This window comes from Brachyhypopomus gauderio, chromosome 12 (genome assembly GCF_052324685.1).
Source record: "Brachyhypopomus gauderio isolate BG-103 chromosome 12, BGAUD_0.2, whole genome shotgun sequence".
Lineage (NCBI taxonomy): Eukaryota > Metazoa > Chordata > Actinopteri > Gymnotiformes > Hypopomidae > Brachyhypopomus > Brachyhypopomus gauderio.
The window spans coordinates 23556084-23573439 of record NC_135222.1 but is presented as its reverse complement, the minus strand read 5'-3'; the positions used below and the strand labels follow the sequence as shown (position 1 = coordinate 23573439).

Sequence of the window (17356 nt, the reverse complement as noted above, 5' to 3'; positions counted from 1 at the left end):
TTAGACCATTAAATCATCTCCATTGCCAAGCTTGAAGTGCAAATAGGCCGAATCACACTCAGCTCATCGTTTCACCAAATCCCTCCACCACAATGACATTTCACCAAATCCCTCCACCACAGTCACATTTCACCAAATCCCTCCACCACCGTGACATTTCACCAAATCCCTCCACCACAATGACATTTCACCAAATCCCTCCACCACAGTCACATTTCACCAAATCCCTCCACCACAATGACATTTCACCAAATCCCTCCACCACAATGACATTTCACCAAATCCCTCCACCACAATGACGTTTCACCAAATCCCTCCACCACAGTGACATTTCACCAAATCCCTCCACCACAATGACATTTCACCAAATCCCTCCACCACAATGACATTTCACCAAATCCCTCCACCACAGTCACATTTCACCAAATCCCTCCACCACAATGACATTTCACCAAATCCCTCTACCACAGTCACATTTCACCAAATCCCTCCACCACCGTGACATTTCACCAAATCCCTCCACCACAATGACATTTCACCAAATCCCTCCACCACAATGACATTTCACCAAATCCCTCCACCACAATGACATTTCACCAAATCCCTCCACCACAATGGCGTTCCAACGTGCTTCTACTAAACACCGGAGCCATTATGCACAACCCCATTCACAACAAGGTTCCTGTTGAACCTCTTTTCAGCTTTGATGTACACCAGGATGTATGTCTGATGTATGTCTGACTTTGAGGTGCTTCTGTTTCCCTCATTGCTGTTAAAAGGAAACAGCCCTCCACATGAAAAAGAAACAATATTCTACGCCTGTAATGTCAGGGTCAGACTACATGACACTTCATGATGGTCACTATATCAAACAGTAGTCGTAGTGGCATCTCTTGATTGGGAGACTGGCCGTATTACATGTATAGAGCCGACCAATCATAGTACGTGTCCTGACCGACCTATCAGCAAACATGTCCTCACTGACCAATCATCGTACGTGTCTTCACTGACCAATCATCGTACGTGTCCTGACCGACCAATCATAGTACATGTCCTTACTGACCAATCATCGAACATGTCTTCACTGACCAATCATCAAACATTTCCTCACCAACCAATAATCGAACATATCCTTACCTACCAATCATCGAACATGTCCTCACTGACCAATCATCGTACATTTTCTCACAGCTATTTGCATGTTGCTATCGGTTTTGTCTTGTCAACATATATTATTGGTATTATTATGATTACTTGTCGCCAGCACATAGCTTTTTAACTGTTATGGTACTCCCAAGGTCAAAGGTCAAAAGCAGCTCAAAGAACATTTCTTCTGTTTCACTGTTTGGCGTAACTGGAGCAGCAAGTTCTTTCTTCACCTTTGTCATCCTATTGGTCAACATCAAGCAACGTATCGCAGGAGATGTCAGAAAATTCAAAACAATTCTGACGTGTTCATCGCTGTCATATGGTGTCAGAGACACCTCATCGCTGTTTGCAGCCCATCTTAGGCCCAAAGATGGAGGTTTTTCATCTATGACAAAATCAGGCTGAATCCATGTAGTGTGAATCCAGCATGAGACGAGAGAGTTACCAAACGTGTGCATGAAACAGCTTGTCCTTCATGACAAAGCAGGCAGAACCAGGTCAAATGTTTGGAGATGCAGCGCACAAATGATTCTAGAAGATGAGTCATTAGTGGAGCTGGTTAATAAAACACCCTTCACATCACTGCATGATCGATCTTCCGAGCTAAAACAACACACTCCATTGATAAAAGGAATACTGTAGATTGATAGATAATACTTTGGAGAAATACAGCCTGGATAATTTTCCCAGCATCATGTTTGTCCTTGTGCATGAATGGCAGTGTTAAAGTGAACATGCTTTGTCATGCAGACAGGAATGTTTTCAGAGAGACCTAGTTTATCATCAACAGAGAAATGGTATCGCTACCAACTCCAGACCTAAACATTCTGAAATCACATACAATACAAGTACAGTAAAAACGGAAACCTTCTCATTGCCTTCTTGACCACATGACACATTCACACATTCATTTTCATCTGGTCCAAAACAGGCGGACCTTTTCATTGTAAATGCTTTATGATCATGAATTCCTCTCAGTTATTTTAAACTCCATAGTCGTTTCATTTTCAGAAATGGGCAGAATGGTTGCTAATTTTAGAGGCAGACATGGACACATGCACACAGTAACACAGGCACACAGTCACACATGCACACAGTAACACAGGCACACAGTCACACATGCACACAGTCACACATGCACACAGTAACACAGGCACACAGTAACACAGGCACACAGTCACATACACACAGAGACACAGACACACAGTCACACAGTCACACATGCACACAGGCATACAGACACACATGCACACAGGCACACAGTCACACATGCACACAGTCACACATGCACACAGGCACACAGTCACACATGCACACAGGCACACAGTCACACATGCACACAGTAACACAGTCACACATGCACACAGGCACACAGTGACACAGTCACACAGTAATACAGTCACACAGACACACCGTGACACAGTCACACATGCACACAGACACACAGTGACACAGGCACACAGTAACACAGTAACACAGTCACACAGTCATTTCAGCACTCTTCAGAAGCAGCAGAGATCACCAGCACACTAGTGCTTAACCCAAACGTTTCACCTCAACCACATGCTCAACACTAAGACTGCTTACACAGTAATTAACTGATCACTTGGGTTTTCCAGGCAGATCCCCAAGGGCTTTGTGTAAGATTTCCTTGAACAGTTGCAACTCCCAAGATTCACACATATATCCAAGACAGAGGAAAGAAAGCCTCTTTGTCCATTATGTCCTTGAAAAGAACATAGTTAAATAGTAAAGTTCTTTAACACAACCTCAAAGCAAACTCTAACCCTATCTGAGCACCCCCCCCCCCCCTCCCCGGAGGAATGTCCCAGGGTCAAACTGGCTGTACGGCCTCGTCCATAATGCAGCACTAGGAACTGGAATGCACTAATATTTGTCTTGTCTATCAGATGCATTTGTTAGCATTTACATATTTAGTATGACAGGGAAAGCAGAATAGAACAAGATTCTGGGGCTAAATCAATGATTAATATGCTCTAGACTTATAATGAAGGAATAATAGAATGTCACTGAATGTCACCCTCTACAAAGGGAGCATATATAAAACTTTATTCAGACACCTGAATGTCACTCCCTACAAAGGGAGCGTATATATCTCTTATTCAGACACCTGAATGTCACCCCCTACAAAGGGAGCGTATGTATATCCCTTATTCAGACACCTGAATGTCACCCCCTACAAAGGGAGCATATATATCCCTTATTCAGACACCTGAATGTCACCCCCTACAAAGGGAGCATATATAAAACTTTATTCAGACACCTGAATGTCACCCCCCACAAAGGGAACGTATGTATAACCCTTATTCAGACACCTGAATGTCACCCCCTACAAAGGGAACGTATGTATATCCCTTATTCAGACACCTGAAGAACAACAAGCACTATAATAACTGCCACCAGGTAGTCAAACCCTCTCCACCTATGGGACATGAAGGCGGAACACAAACGAATCGTGAAACAAGCCCAATGATTCAAAACCTATACCTAAACAATACATACATAAGCAATATAACTACCGGTATATATATAACAATATAAAGTCTTTTTTTTTTTATATGCAAGTACATTTTTCAGTTCTATGAACAGGATCACTGTAGTAAATCTGCTGTGTCATCGTCTACACCTTCCAGGTGTCTTTTATTGCTCAGATGCCGCTGTGCTTGTAGATTGGCTGTGGGATCCTCCTTCAGCTGACAAGGCCAGAAGCCGAAGAGCAACTTCTGTGCATCCGCAACTCATTCCAGACATCATAACCCCAGAGGTGCAGTGGCTGACCCGGACTGGCCCATGTGTCTGCCCACCGGAGACCATTTATCTTCTGATTTGATCCACCGTCTCCCAACAGCCCGTCTGTGGAATCAGACTAATCTGACCCAAGTGCGTGTGAGAATTGGGGTTAGATTACTGTATAAATACCAAAGAAAGGAAAAACCTCTCTTCAAGACGCTCAGTTTCCCACCATCATGGAGATACATGTCCTGTAACGTGGTCCATTCTCACGCTGGTGTGATCGAACAAGCCTGTTGTGTTTAGACTAAGAGGGACTGTCTATATGTCAAGTAAAGCGAGAGATGGTCAAACAGTCGTCCACCTGGACGAATCCCTGGTGTTGCTAATCAACCGCTCATAATACTGACTACAGCGAGCAGGAGCCCGTCTGCGTGCAGCAGAGACACTGTCTTTTGTCTCCTTTCACTTGGGCTTCAATGCCAGAGCTGCAGAGGTCTGGTTCCGTGAATAATGATGGAGGGTTTGTGTGAGAAGCGGCAGGCTGAGGGGGGTCAGCCTGTCACAGCTCACAGCAGCTGCACAATCCACAAACAATACCCACGATGCCTTGCTCCCAGAGTTCTAACTGGACAGGCCAGATGGAACCAATTCTTCAAGCTCTTTTTCATTCCATTTCTTCCCTGACTTTCAGCTGTTTACAGTTGGGGTTTTTTTTTTCTAGGAAGCAGAGAATGAATAATCCACATTTCTGCATTTTGGGAAAAACTGCAACACCAGAACAATGTGTACTTCTTTTCCACAGGCAAACAATTACATTGTGTTCAGTATGAACAAAAACATTTCTACCCACTACACTATTCAGGAGCACTTCCCAAAGCATAGATGCCTAACTGGTCAAACACAGCTAGGTCGTTTCTTCAATATGTGGTGCATTTTCCTTTGCTATTTGGTCAAAGTCATATGCAACCAAAAACCTTAACATGGATACAACTATGCTGCCAGCAGGCAGTCTGTAATCACACCTGAGTGAAATCACACCTGAGTGAAACTACACCTGAGTGAAATCACACCTGGCCCTACAGAGGACCCACGGATGCATTTAAAATGTGGAAGGAGAGATGGAGGGACCCTTTCTGACAAGTGTCCAATTTTCATTTGCTTGAGGTGAAAATTAAACTTGGCATGGTATTGTAATCCTGTACAGTCTGGTCTAATGTGCATTAACACACCTGTATGGGTTTCACATGTGGAATAGAACCTTAAAGCAGGACAGTCCTTAAAACTCAATAACTGCATGCACACAGTGAGTAAGGTCAATCAAGATCAATCAAGATCATCAAGGTCAATCTTGGTCAATCAAAAATCAGTGATGGTCAGTTATGTTCAACCTGAATTACTGTTTCCCAAAAGCATCATTACACAAAGATCATCACTCAGTATAGAGTGAGTATCACACTGAACACTCTAAGATTAACACTGCAATGCTTTAGGGAAATGGGACCGAACACTTTCTAGTTTGGAATAATGGCATAATGGAATTATGAAGTTATGAAATTTTGGAATAATTGTTTAATAGAATTATGGATTAATGTAATAATGGAGTTGTGGAATTATGGTATAATGGAATTTTCCATTAAATGCACTTTTTATACTTTGTTTTATGAATGATTACAGCTGCACATAAGACTGTATATGAGGATTCACACTGATCCTCTCTGGTAATGTCATCATCTACTGGTGTAATACAGCCAAGATAGCAGGCGCCTCTGTTTATCAAGGCTTTAGTGTTTTAGTGTTGTAGTGTTGTTATGTGTTCGTGTTGTAGTAATATAGCGTTTTAGTTGTGTAGTGTTTTAGTGTTGTAGTATTATAGCATTTTAGTGTTGAAATGTTTTAGTGTTGTGTTTTAGTGTTGGTGTGGTTTAGTGTTTTAGTACTGTAGTATTTTAGTGTTGTAGTGTTGTAATGTGCTCGTGTTTCAGTGTTGTAGTAATACAGCATTTTAGTGGTGTAGTGTTGTAATGTTGTAATGTATTCGTGTTTTGGTGTTGTAGTAATATAGCTTTTTGGTGTTGTAGTGTTTTAGTGTTTGTGTTGTGTTTTAGTGTTGTAGTATTATAGTGTTGGTGTGTTTTAGTGTTGTAGTATTATAGTGTTGGTGTGTTTTAGTGTTTGAGGATTTGGGCTTGATGCATTACTGTCCTCTCTGCTGCATGAAGCCTATTAGCTACTGACTGACATGTCCTTGGGGTCAACTATCTAGTTCCTGGAGCAAGTTGTAACTGGCTTGTGGTACAAAGTGTCCTTAAATGACAAGCAAGCCAGAACAAGTGTTCTACACATCAGTCCCAGTTCGACCAATGCAGGACAGAGTTCTGCATACCCACTACTGGAAAGCAGCTGGAAGACCAAGGAGAGGCAGTGGAGACAGTGGAGTCAGAGTGTTTGCTCTCACTGTGGTCAAATGTGATGGAGAATGTCAAACAGGACGGAGAATCACGTCTCACATCAGGCAGGAACACAAGAGCAGCGCTTTCGAGATGGGCTACAAAATTCATGGCGAGGGTCTTATCAGGCCCAGAGAGACAGGAAGCTGCTAGCACGTCAGCTGAAGTCATGGACACAGCAGGACAAAAAGAACCAGGTTATAAGGTCGTTTGTTCTGTGTGAAGTCCAAAGACTACTGCAGGTCAACCCCAACAGACGCAGCGCCCAACAAACACTCTGAAAACACTCCGATATGACCATATATGAGCTTAACGGTAAGAGCAGACATGAGTGCAGCTTTAAGACGCTGGTGCTGGACGCATAGTTCGGGGTCTGGTGACATCCTGCCCTCGGCCCTATTACGCAAGCACTGGCCGATGGCCTCCCGTGCCTGAGCTGACCGTGCAGGCCAATCAACGGAAAGGTCATTGTTCCAGCAACACAATAGACGCTCTGTGCGCAAAGTTCAAGACAGGAGCGCGTGCAGCTGCACGGGTGTCTTCGGGGGGGAGGGGGGGTAGGGGGGGGGGGGCACTGCTTACACACCCCAGCGCGCGCACACGGGGATGCTTTTATTAGCAGGGCACGGGGGTGTTGCATTTACTCACTTTGACAGTGATTTTTTTAATGCTATTCTAACTTCCGAAGGATGCAAAATAACAGTTAAAACAGTATAGGGATTATAAGAATGATGTGCATGAAGGGAACAGGAAGAAAGAGAGGAACAACTGAGAGTGTTAATGATAAAAGAGGAGAGGAACAACTGTGAGTGTTAATAAATACCTGCTGCCATCCTGAGAAACGTCATTCAAACCGCATGTGCCCCAATAGTTCAAGGTTTAGGTACAGTAACTGAACTTTGAATCCATATATCTTCAGGAACACATTATAAAACTTTGCAAAACAAAATGTTAAGAGCTCAACTAGGTCTATTTTAGAAGATTTAAACAATATTCGCTTTAAAAACTCTGGATTTCTACCTCGTGTCACCCGCCAGTTGAACAGGAGCCAAATGTTTTGCAGGGTCCGGCAGGCTGAACACAATGTAGCTTAGCACAGTTGGCTAAAGAGCCCAAACAGATGAGACGGTTTACCTCTAAGTGCCATTTCGGTGTCCAAGCCATTATGTCCAGTTCCTCGCGTTCAACATGTGTTATTCCTTTAGAGGAAGACTCGCGGAACGCCGCGATGTGCCGGTAATACCTGCAACTCTCTCTTCAACTTCCAGTCATGTTCTTTCAAGCGGACAAAACCCTCCCTTCTTCAGAGGACCTCTGGCAGAAGGCTGAGCTAGTTTCCATGGAGAGATATTGTTTTGCACCCCCCCCCACACACACACACTCACACACTCACACACTCCTACACACACTGTCTCCGATGCACGTTTTCTCACTACTACACAGCTAGGGTTGCACAATGGCACATGGCTGGTTTTTGTTAACATTTTTATCCATAATATCAGACACGTAGTAGCCGGAGTGGGACAGATATTCACTTCGTCTTAATCGAGTAAGTTCTGACATAGCGCTTGTTGGGTGGGTTATTTTTTACCAGTTTTCTGTTCCCCGTCAAACTTTGTCACTGTGAGATACTTTTCTGGTCAATTGGTTGATGTGTTGCGCTTTTTGGGACATGAAATAGTTTCACATTATTTGTCCAGGAGTGATAATATAGTTCCAACTAACTTTACTTTTGATCTTACTTAAAACGCTCTAGAAACATTTGCATTGTATATTTTATTTTGTATGGGGGTTCTATAATTAGGTTTCTGGCTAAGAGTTAGTAACTGCCTCTGCATGGAGCCTACATACATGCAGAGTCTGTTACTGGTTTCCCATTTGCCCTTCTGCTCCACTTACTGGTTTCCCATTTACCCTTCTGATCCAGTTCCTTCAGCAGTGGAAAGCAAGCATAACACATTGCTAACAGCTGTATAAACCCAGATATGCAAAGCCATGCATGAGCAACATAAATTGTGTAAGTGAACAAAGAATGTGTAAAAGCACACTCATGGGCCGGAGGGTGTGTATGTGTGTCTGGTTGGGGGGGTGTCTGGTGTGTGAGGGTGTGTGTGGTGGGATGTCTGCGGTGTGTGTGGGGGGGTGGGGGGTGTCTGTGTGTGTGTGTGTGTGTGTGTGTTGTGGGAGTGTCTGGGGTGTGTGTATGTGTGTGTGTGTGTGTGTGTGTTGTGGGAGTGTCTGGGGTGTGTGTGTGTGTGGTGGTGGGGGGGGTTCCTTCTGCACAACTGCTACATGATCCAACATGATGTAATAACAAATGAATACTTGAGAGTGTTTACCTATCACTAAGATGGGGATAAACAGGAGTGATCCGGTATGCCATCCTGAGAACCAATGAACAGACTTTTTTATGTTTTGCCAAACCCATTTAAAATGCCTGCAGCACCTCAAGCTGACGACAAGCTGAGAAGAGTGTAAGATATCAGTTTCCCTGTATCGGGTGTATGGCCGTCGTAGCCCTTAACGGGGCTGCATGTCAAATTAATGTAGAAAACAGCTTAGATGATAGATGAACACGTCTGGTAACGGATAACTGGAGCACTTTGATTAAACTCTTAACAGTCTTCCAGCTACAGAGGCCTGTGTGTCAGTTCAGACCAATCTGAGAAGACTGTAGAAATTGTAGAAGATGGCTAGCTGTCATCTTCTACAATTACAAGTAGCTTCCATCCATCAAAACACAACGCAGGAATAATGGGTCAGACTGAGAAGCCACTGTGGCTCTGAAATCTGTAAACAGTCTAAAGCTTCCACAAAGTAGTATCCAGTGTTAAAAAGTCGATCAGAAACCGCAGAAATAATGCCATGGCCACTCAAAATAGTGTGAGTCAAATATACATTTCAAAAGACTGTTTGATTTGAATGTAATTTAACCTCCCAGACTCTAGAGCACAGGTGGCCTCATATCTAACCCTTTGTGCCACACACCTTTCAGGTAAGTTCACTGATCTTACTGAATAATTAACAGTAGTTACTGAATAGCCTAATATGTCTTAAACTGAATAACTACACCAGTAACCTGAATTTTAAAATCTGGATTAATAACTGGTTACACTATTACTCTGTTATTGGGAGCAGACAGGTGATGTGATGAGACATTTCAGCACGGGTCCTGTCAGTCTTTAATCTATAGCAGGACGCCCCAGCTGGGTTTAACCTGATCCTCCGGCCTGAGAACTACCCATAGAACAACCCACCTCAAGAGTCCAGCCCAGCTGCAATGGTTAACCTAAACAGAGCAGCTCCCTTGGGCCCGGGGGCCTGCTAAAAACATCAGGACACAAAATACGTGGCTGGATGTGCACTACGTATGAGCCAGACGGACCTTTTCCAATACAGTCCAGTCAGGCAGTCTGGTCCCAGTAGAACCCTAATGCACGACGACCTCCCCCAGTATCACCACCACCGCAAGCAGAATCGCGTAGCTTAGTAGCTACCAAGATTCTTCTGATATTTGCAGCTTCTTACTCAAACTCAAAACAGTAAACACAGATTGCATGTTTTTCTCAGGATCTTTGTTATTTTGGTCATTTATGCCACAGCATTTTTTACTTACAATTACACTTACAATTCAATAATAACCACAATTATATAAATATTTGCAATATTTTTCTTTTTTTCGTTTTTTGTTCTTTGATCCGACTTCCAAAATGTGTAGTTATACAGTTGGAAACAATTGTCCAAGAACCCTCACAAACCAGCTAAGAAACACATCTGGACAGCACTTAAACCTAACACTTATACATAGCTCCAAGAATCCTGAAAGCAAAAACTACCAGCACAACCGAGAGCAATCATCTCTGACCAAGATCTGAAAGTCTGATCAAAGTCTGATCAAACACAGTCACACCTACCTGAGAGAGAGTGTTGGGTTTGGAGGATGGAGAATTTTCAGTGCACCTATACCAACTGCTTGGCTGAACTCTCTACTGTCCAATTTGAAACTCTGAATTAACAATGATTAAAAAAAGATAAAAGCTAAGTTAAAAGTGTAAAAACTTCAGTCAGTTCTGAGGTTATTATCAGAACCAGAGATGGTGGAGAACTCTGGGCCTGTCGGGTTGAGCAGTGACTGAATTCACAATGCATCTGGAGCAATTATTAACTTACTACAGCTGTCTGCACAGTAGGTGGTTATGTGCCTAGAGGTCATTAATGGGATATCTCCTCTCCACGTACAGACCCAGGGTCTCATGTCCGCCCTTTGGGATGTCGTCTCCAGCCAGAGGAAGGAACAGCGCATGCCACACTGACGTACAGCTACTCCCCCTGTTCTTATCGGACAGGAAGTGGACCGTTGGTGCAGTTCGTGGATCACTGTCTACAACGGAACAGTAAAACTGTAACTAAGGCCAGTTACAGAATAACAAACATATGAACCACTACCACGAACCCTGCCAATGAACCAATCAGAGGAACAGATGTTTTGTCAATATTTATACTCTTAATCCAAAATGTCTTTTTCAAAATGCACTATAATATCACTGAGAATCTGTGATTTGGCTGAGCCGATCACTTACACATCTGCTGTGTTGACCCATGTCAAACCCATTTCCTCCCCACTAAGCATACGGGGTAGCTGTGCAGTTTACACACCTGTGAAAGTTATTCAGGCACAGGAAACCCATGAACTGTGTTACTTAACTCATTCCTTTTACCTGAATACATATATGTAAAGTCCACATCAGAGTCATGTTTTGTGAAACCTACAGAAAGTCCAGTAGAAAGCAGAGTGCTTTGGAGCGTCACCACACCCTTACCACAAAATACTACCAGAACGAGCCTCTCTGTGGGCATCTGGTGAGCAGAAATAGTCAACGTGTTGGGCAAGCTGCTGAAAAGAAAGCTCAGCTTTTATAAGAATAGTAGCACACACTGATACAGTACTCATACTGGAGTACACATCACTGATAGAATACTCATACTGTAGTAGACATCTCTCATAGAATACTCATACTGTAGTACACATCTCTCATAGAATACTCATACTGTAGTACACATCACTGATAGAATACTCATACTGTAGTACACATCTCTCATAGAATACTCATACTGTAGTACACATCACTGATAGAATACTCATACTGTAGTACACATAACTTATACAGTACTGATACTGTAGTACACATCACTGATACAGTACAGATACTGTAGTACACATCACTGATAGTGTACTCATACTGTAGTACACATCACTGATAGAGTACTCATACTGTAGTACACATCACTGATGCAAGATGCACCAGTTTAGACAGACAGTCAGTGTTTATACATTCAACTTCTCATGTGTATTAAAGCAAGCTGTGTGTTGATTAGCAGCAGAAGACCAGCTCTAGACAGTCTGACGTAGCCTGCAGATCAACACGAGGACTGGGTTCAATGTACTGCAACTCACTCCAGCCAAGACACAGTATTAAAATAGACTAAAGTTCATAAATCTAAAATACCTCTTTATGTATTTAGACTCCCTCTGACACAAGCACTGTTCAGTGTATACAAGGATCAGAACAGCCAAACAAGAATGAAGCATTCATTATACATCCCTGCAATAGTCAAAATATTAGCATGGGCACAGGAAGCCTTCAGAGGGGGAGGGAGAGATGGAGGGGTGGAGAGAGAGATAGAGCGAGGGGGGAGGGAGAGAGGGAGGAGTGGAGAGAGAGATAGAGAGAGGGGAGGGAGAGAGCAAAAAAGGGAGAGAAAGAGAGCCTTGCTCTACCATTTCCCACACTGTGGTCCTGGGGGCAGCTGTCCCACATGATGGTACAGTTGACCAGAGATAACTGGAGTATAAACACATAAAATTGCTGCTTTTAAAATCCACCGCCACAATATATTTGGATTCTGAACTCATTCCAAAAGCAAACGCAACATTTCTGCGTGCATTCAGGGCCTATTTATGATCTACCTACTTATGAGCCCATTTACGAGTTACCGGAGTCATTCTGTTCCTTTGGCTACACATCAAAACAACAGGCAGCAATTAAAACAGCCTCTGTTAAAGGTGTTAGAGCGCCCCCTAGTTCTTGTGTGTGTCAGCGTTCTCCGACCGTGGCCCTATGTGTATATACTCAGAAATAAGACTAGCGTGCGCGCGTAGTTTGTATACCAAGTTTAGTTTAGTTATTGGATATATAAGTAATGTTTATGCGTAACACCGTTTAATTAATTTAACGAAGTTTGGTACATTTATAATAAAGTCTCGTTTAAATCTTTTATGACAGATAAAGTGGTAATAGATTCCCCATCCCTACATGTCAACTAAATACGTCTCTTTCTAGATCAATGCATACTTCAAATGAACTCCAAGTATTGGGTCGGGGGTCCATTAGACTGGTATTGTTTCTGTGAGTGATCAGACTACCCGAACCCTGCAGCACTGATAAACACTTCATACGGTCCAAAACTCTGTCGCAGAGCAGCAAACTAATTACGAGCTAGATGAAAAACTGGTTCTTCGATCTTACCTTCACTGCTCGAGTTAGTAAAGTGGTTCAGAGATCCATGTTGTCCGTGTCCAAGTGTTCTGCGTGCGTCCGGGTCCGGAGGTTCGTGCGCTGTGACTGCGCGCGCCCCCTCCGTCCTGTTACAGCAGGAAACTGGGAGGCGAACCGTTACTAGTGACACGATACTGGTGTGACACTTCACCTGTGTACATATTGCAGTATATTTGCAAATATAAAAAATGTAAGACTCTTCTACAATAGGTTTTAGATGAGTAAACCCTCATGTTAACATCAGTTCATCATCAGTTACTTCATGGTCATAACCAAGACTTCCTACACGTTTCCTGATAAATTCCGATGATCATAAAATATTCGCAGGGCTTTCCATCGAGTTAGGACAGACACGTGTAGTAATGTATGATTTTTATACTGGAAGTGTTAACATGCATAGCTATTTAGATGAACAAAAACATCTTCACAAATCACACAGAACTGGACTGAAAATAGTATCATAGATACGACATTAAACACTTCTATTAAACCATTACAGCCAAAACGTATATCCAAATCAAACTCTGAATTACTATAGTGATTTAACGAAAATGCAAGAGTTATGCTGTCCTTAATCAACAGTATGAAGTTTATTGACTTAATCTAGACAAAATCATCTTCAGTGTCTGTCATTATTTAACAGACCAGAAACCAAGCGTTCATCTAAAAACGTCTGGAAACAACAGGACACGCCTCAGGTGTTAGAGATTAAGATACGGTCAACATGTATGTACAAGCTAATGAACTATTTATGTAAGATGAAATGTCAGATTCTGGGGGCACAGGAATAGCAACATCTATTTAATACAATGCATTGTATAATTTAGAAAAAGCACATGTCATCAGTAAAGGGTGTAAATTCTTAGTCCAGAGTTTGTGTTGATTGGATTGTGCAAAAATACACAAGTACCGTGTTTCTATAAAACAAAAAACACAGAACTGCATACGGGGATGATTTGAGTGTTTCAATTGGCACTTCTATCTCCATATAAAAATGAGTGATCGGCATTAAGAGTAAACCGTGTGAGAAGACTGAAGCGTGCAAACACCCTCCTCTTTGAAGCAGACTGAAAATTAAATGAATCAGGTAAAAGGTCAAGGAGACAGCTCTAGACCTGATACTGAAGACAGAGCGCCCCCTGGTGGACGAGATCAAAGCACAGACAAACACACGGGAACCTGAAGGCGTGTTTTTGAGAGAGAAGGTTAGAGTGGAGCAGTGGACACCAGCAAGCAGGACCCAGCCCTCAGAACAGTGACAGTGCGCCATGTGGCCGAGTCCAGCAGGGGGAGCACTTTTAGCTGAGCACCACATGGCGGTCGAAGACGGATTTGCGCTGCTCCTGGACCTGTCTTCTCCAGCGCTGCTGGGCGTGTTCCACTTTGTTCAGCATGTTGGGTCGAGAGCGTGCACGTGACAGCACGTCGTGGGCGTTTGCGAAGGGCTGCTGGTCCTGTAAACACAACAAACACCCACTTGCATTTTTGCGACACAGAAATGGCGTTTCCCCACAGTTTTAACACTCACTCGGGTTCGACAGGATAGACAAATGCCAATTTAGGTTGTTAAATCAGAATATAAAGAAGATGACAGTCTCTCCCAGTTCTACAGTGCCACCGTTACACAAGCATTAATCACGTGTTAAGACCTTGACACGCTTCAGTCTCAAACCGCTGAGTCACAATTTGTTTTGTGACCTGGTATGTCCATTTCTAGCTGTGATTTAGAGCTACGCTCGAGCTTTACCACACAGTCATGAGGCCTGTTTGATTTAACGGGGCAATTCGCACCCTGGTCGCCACCTGATTCTCTATGGCACAAACCAGTTAGTTTTTTTGTTGTTGATGCTGGTCTTTTGTTGATGTTTGTTTTTTGCACGATTTGCAGCCGGGCCACCACACCGTTCTACTCTCACACGTGTGTGTCAGCTGCGTGTTTCAGAGTGAGGCACTGCTGTGCTTTGCCTAGAATATCCTGCTTTGCCTAGAATATCCACTGACAAACAGGTACCCATAAACAATACAGCACATCAGTTATTAAAATGTTTGCCGTGTGTATAAGATGCTTGCATGCAATATTTGATTTTATATTCTTTAAAGAAACAAGCGTTTGTATGAGATGTGCCGGTTCATGTGGGGTGTGGCAGGTGTGCCATCCCCCGGACTACAGCTGTCTGCTCTCAGCTCTTCACCAAATACAACCTCTGACCATCAGAATCATGGGTAAAAACAAACTTAAGTAAATGTTAAAGACTTTTAAGTTTACTTACATCATGAACATAAAAGGAATTGAGTTTCAACTGGCTAACCTGGTTCAGCGTAACGTGACTGAATGTGCTTCGTTTAAGACGTTTGTGAGGACACCTACCCCGACATCATCATCACTCTGGATGAGCTGGGAGTGTCCGAACAGTCTCCTCTTCAGCATGGGCTCCAGCAGCGTCAGGTACAGCATGTAGAGCAGAAGGAGCCCCAGGACAGACAGGTAGATGATGATGGTCACCTGCACAACAGGAACAACATTCCATGCACATTTCTTTCACCATGCCTCGTGCACTTACCCTTGCACCTTACATATTGCATCCAAATTACTTGAATCATAACCTATACGACCACTGACTGTTCCTACTGCTGCTATGTGTATGTATGTATGTCTACTTATTGTCTAGTATTTTAGCCCTTTTACTGCACACTGTGTGTGTGTGTGTCTGTATTACTATGTTAATGTTTTGTAACAGTAAGTTAATTTGCACTGCTTGTGTGTGTGTGTTAGTGAGTGTTTATCAATGTCCTATCTATATGTTTGCTTAATTGCACATTGGAACTGGTTAAACGCAATTTCAAACTTCTGTGTTAACCTTGTTACATAGATTTTTGACAATAAAGTTCTCTTGAATCTTGAACTGCACATCCACCTGTATCTATAAACCATCACAGTACAGCCTGAAGATCAGACGCTTCGCATCATCACATTGTCAGACAGGACACATCACAGAAACATGGGTGACACAACACACATCTCCTTAGAGAAAATAAACCATCACAGTACAACCATCTCAAGGCAAATCTCAGAGTAAACACACCTTAATCGTGCCAGAACTTCTCTCCTCGTATTTGCATTCGCAGCGTAAACAATACGCTTCCACGTCTTTCCCTTCAACTGGCATCGGCTCCACAACATGGAGACAGTTACTGTGTAGAAATGCATTGGCCAACGTTACACAAAACTCTCTGCACATCTAAATGACTAAGATGCTGAAACAACTCACGATATTTGGAGTACAGTTCATTACCAGTCCTTCAGAGACACGTTTTGATTGTAGATTTGTCCCTCAGTCTCTTTGTAGGGGGGGCAGATGCATTTACACCGGATATCCTCTGAATTCTGTGAAAAGGAAAAATAAAACTATATAGGTGCAGAAAAGGGAAGATCTGTGCTTAATTTAATGACTGATCAACACTCGTCGCCAGGGGGCGCTGTGTGTATCAGCCTCCCACTGTAAAGTGGCAATAATGAACATTTGAGTACGTTTGCTGTCTAGTCAACCGACCAACCGCATTAACGGGGCTAAATGCGCCATAAGTTAAACGCGCAGACCGGAGAGACCAGAGAGAGACCGGACAGACCAGACAGAAACCGGAGAGAGACCAGAGAGAGGAGAGAGAGACCGGACAGACCAGAGAGAGACCGGAGAGAGTCCGGACAGACCAGAGAGAGACCGGAGAGAGTCCGGACAGACCAGAGAGAGACCGGAGAGAGTCCGGACAGACCGGACAGACCGTCACCTTCGCCTCCGCCGTCTGCGCACACACCGCCAACACTAAACAAACCGCCGTCACGGCTCGGACAGCCCGATGTGAAGACATTTCTCTGGCTCGGTGAAACACCCAAACGGTCTCAAGCAGGTTGAAACAGGCGTTCGTGTAAATCGCGGCTCGGTTCTCAAGCGGTTCGGCTGGCGGGCCTAAACCGATCCTAAACCGATCCTTCCGCCCAAAATCAGCTGAGCGTCATGATGCTGTGCGCGTACAACGTCTTCCCCCCGGAAACAAGACCATAGGAACCAAGAACTTCCACGGCTGGGATCAGTCAGCAAAAACATGTTAATTATTGTTTTTTTAACTCCACCACCTACCTTCTCTATCAAAATCGTCTCTCAATATTCATAATCAATTATAAAAACAGAGTCTTTACAAAATCAACGCCACATGAATTAGTTTGTTTGCAAATGATGGGTCTGAAGCATTTAATTATTAGCAATATAAGCACACCTTCACCCGTTTACTTGTGCACATACAGCGACATCTTGAGAAATAAGGATTAAAACGTCTTAAAACGTCGGTCATTTCTCCTGCTGTTGTCCGTCTCTCACCAGACCAACTGTAATGAAGGCATGCACACGACGGTTTGTTTGTTTTTGTTTTTATTTACATGTTTGAGGTATAAGC

At 43.3% G+C, this 17356-nt stretch overlaps 2 protein-coding genes across 5 annotated transcripts in view; both read right to left on the bottom strand.

Moving 5' to 3' along the window:
- The window catches only part of dennd2b (DENN domain containing 2B), a 49956-nt gene extending 36926 nt beyond the window's left edge, over nt 1-13030 (bottom strand). The window contains exon 1 of one of the 4 annotated variants that reach the window (XM_077023950.1): nt 12878-13030. The gene's annotated coding sequence lies outside the window, so the exon portion shown is untranslated. Of the gene's footprint in view, nt 1-7484; nt 7718-12877 lie in introns of those variants that run through there. The other 3 variants (XM_077023952.1, XM_077023949.1, XM_077023951.1) reach the window with 3 other exon arrangements.
- Nucleotides 13031-13467: 437 nt separating this feature from the next.
- tmem9b (TMEM9 domain family, member B) lies at nt 13468-16953 on the bottom strand. The gene is made up of 5 exons (XM_077023953.1): nt 16694-16953; nt 16201-16292; nt 15991-16099; nt 15276-15410; nt 13468-14361 (listed from the first exon to the last, which is right to left on the bottom strand). The coding sequence occupies exons 1-5, from the start codon at nt 16772-16774 to the stop codon at nt 14206-14208; spliced, it is 573 nt and encodes a 190-aa protein (XP_076880068.1). The 5' UTR covers nt 16775-16953; the 3' UTR covers nt 13468-14205.
- Between the last annotated feature and the right edge of the window lie 403 nt (nt 16954-17356).

What these genes read in the sequence shown, in the direction of transcription:
- tmem9b (XM_077023953.1), bottom strand. Translation starts at nt 16,774, where the DNA reads ATGTCTTCACATCGGGCTGTCCGAGCCGTGACGGCGGTTTGTTTAGTG. An exon ending in CGCAGACGGCGGAGGCGAAG is followed by an intron (nt 16,293 to 16,693) that starts GTGACGGTCTGT and finishes TCCTTTTCACAG; the next exon opens with AATTCAGAGGATATCCGGTG. An exon ending in GAAGTTCTGGCACGATTAAG is followed by an intron (nt 15,411 to 15,990) that starts GTGTGTTTACTC and finishes CCTGTTGTGCAG; the next exon opens with GTGACCATCATCATCTACCT.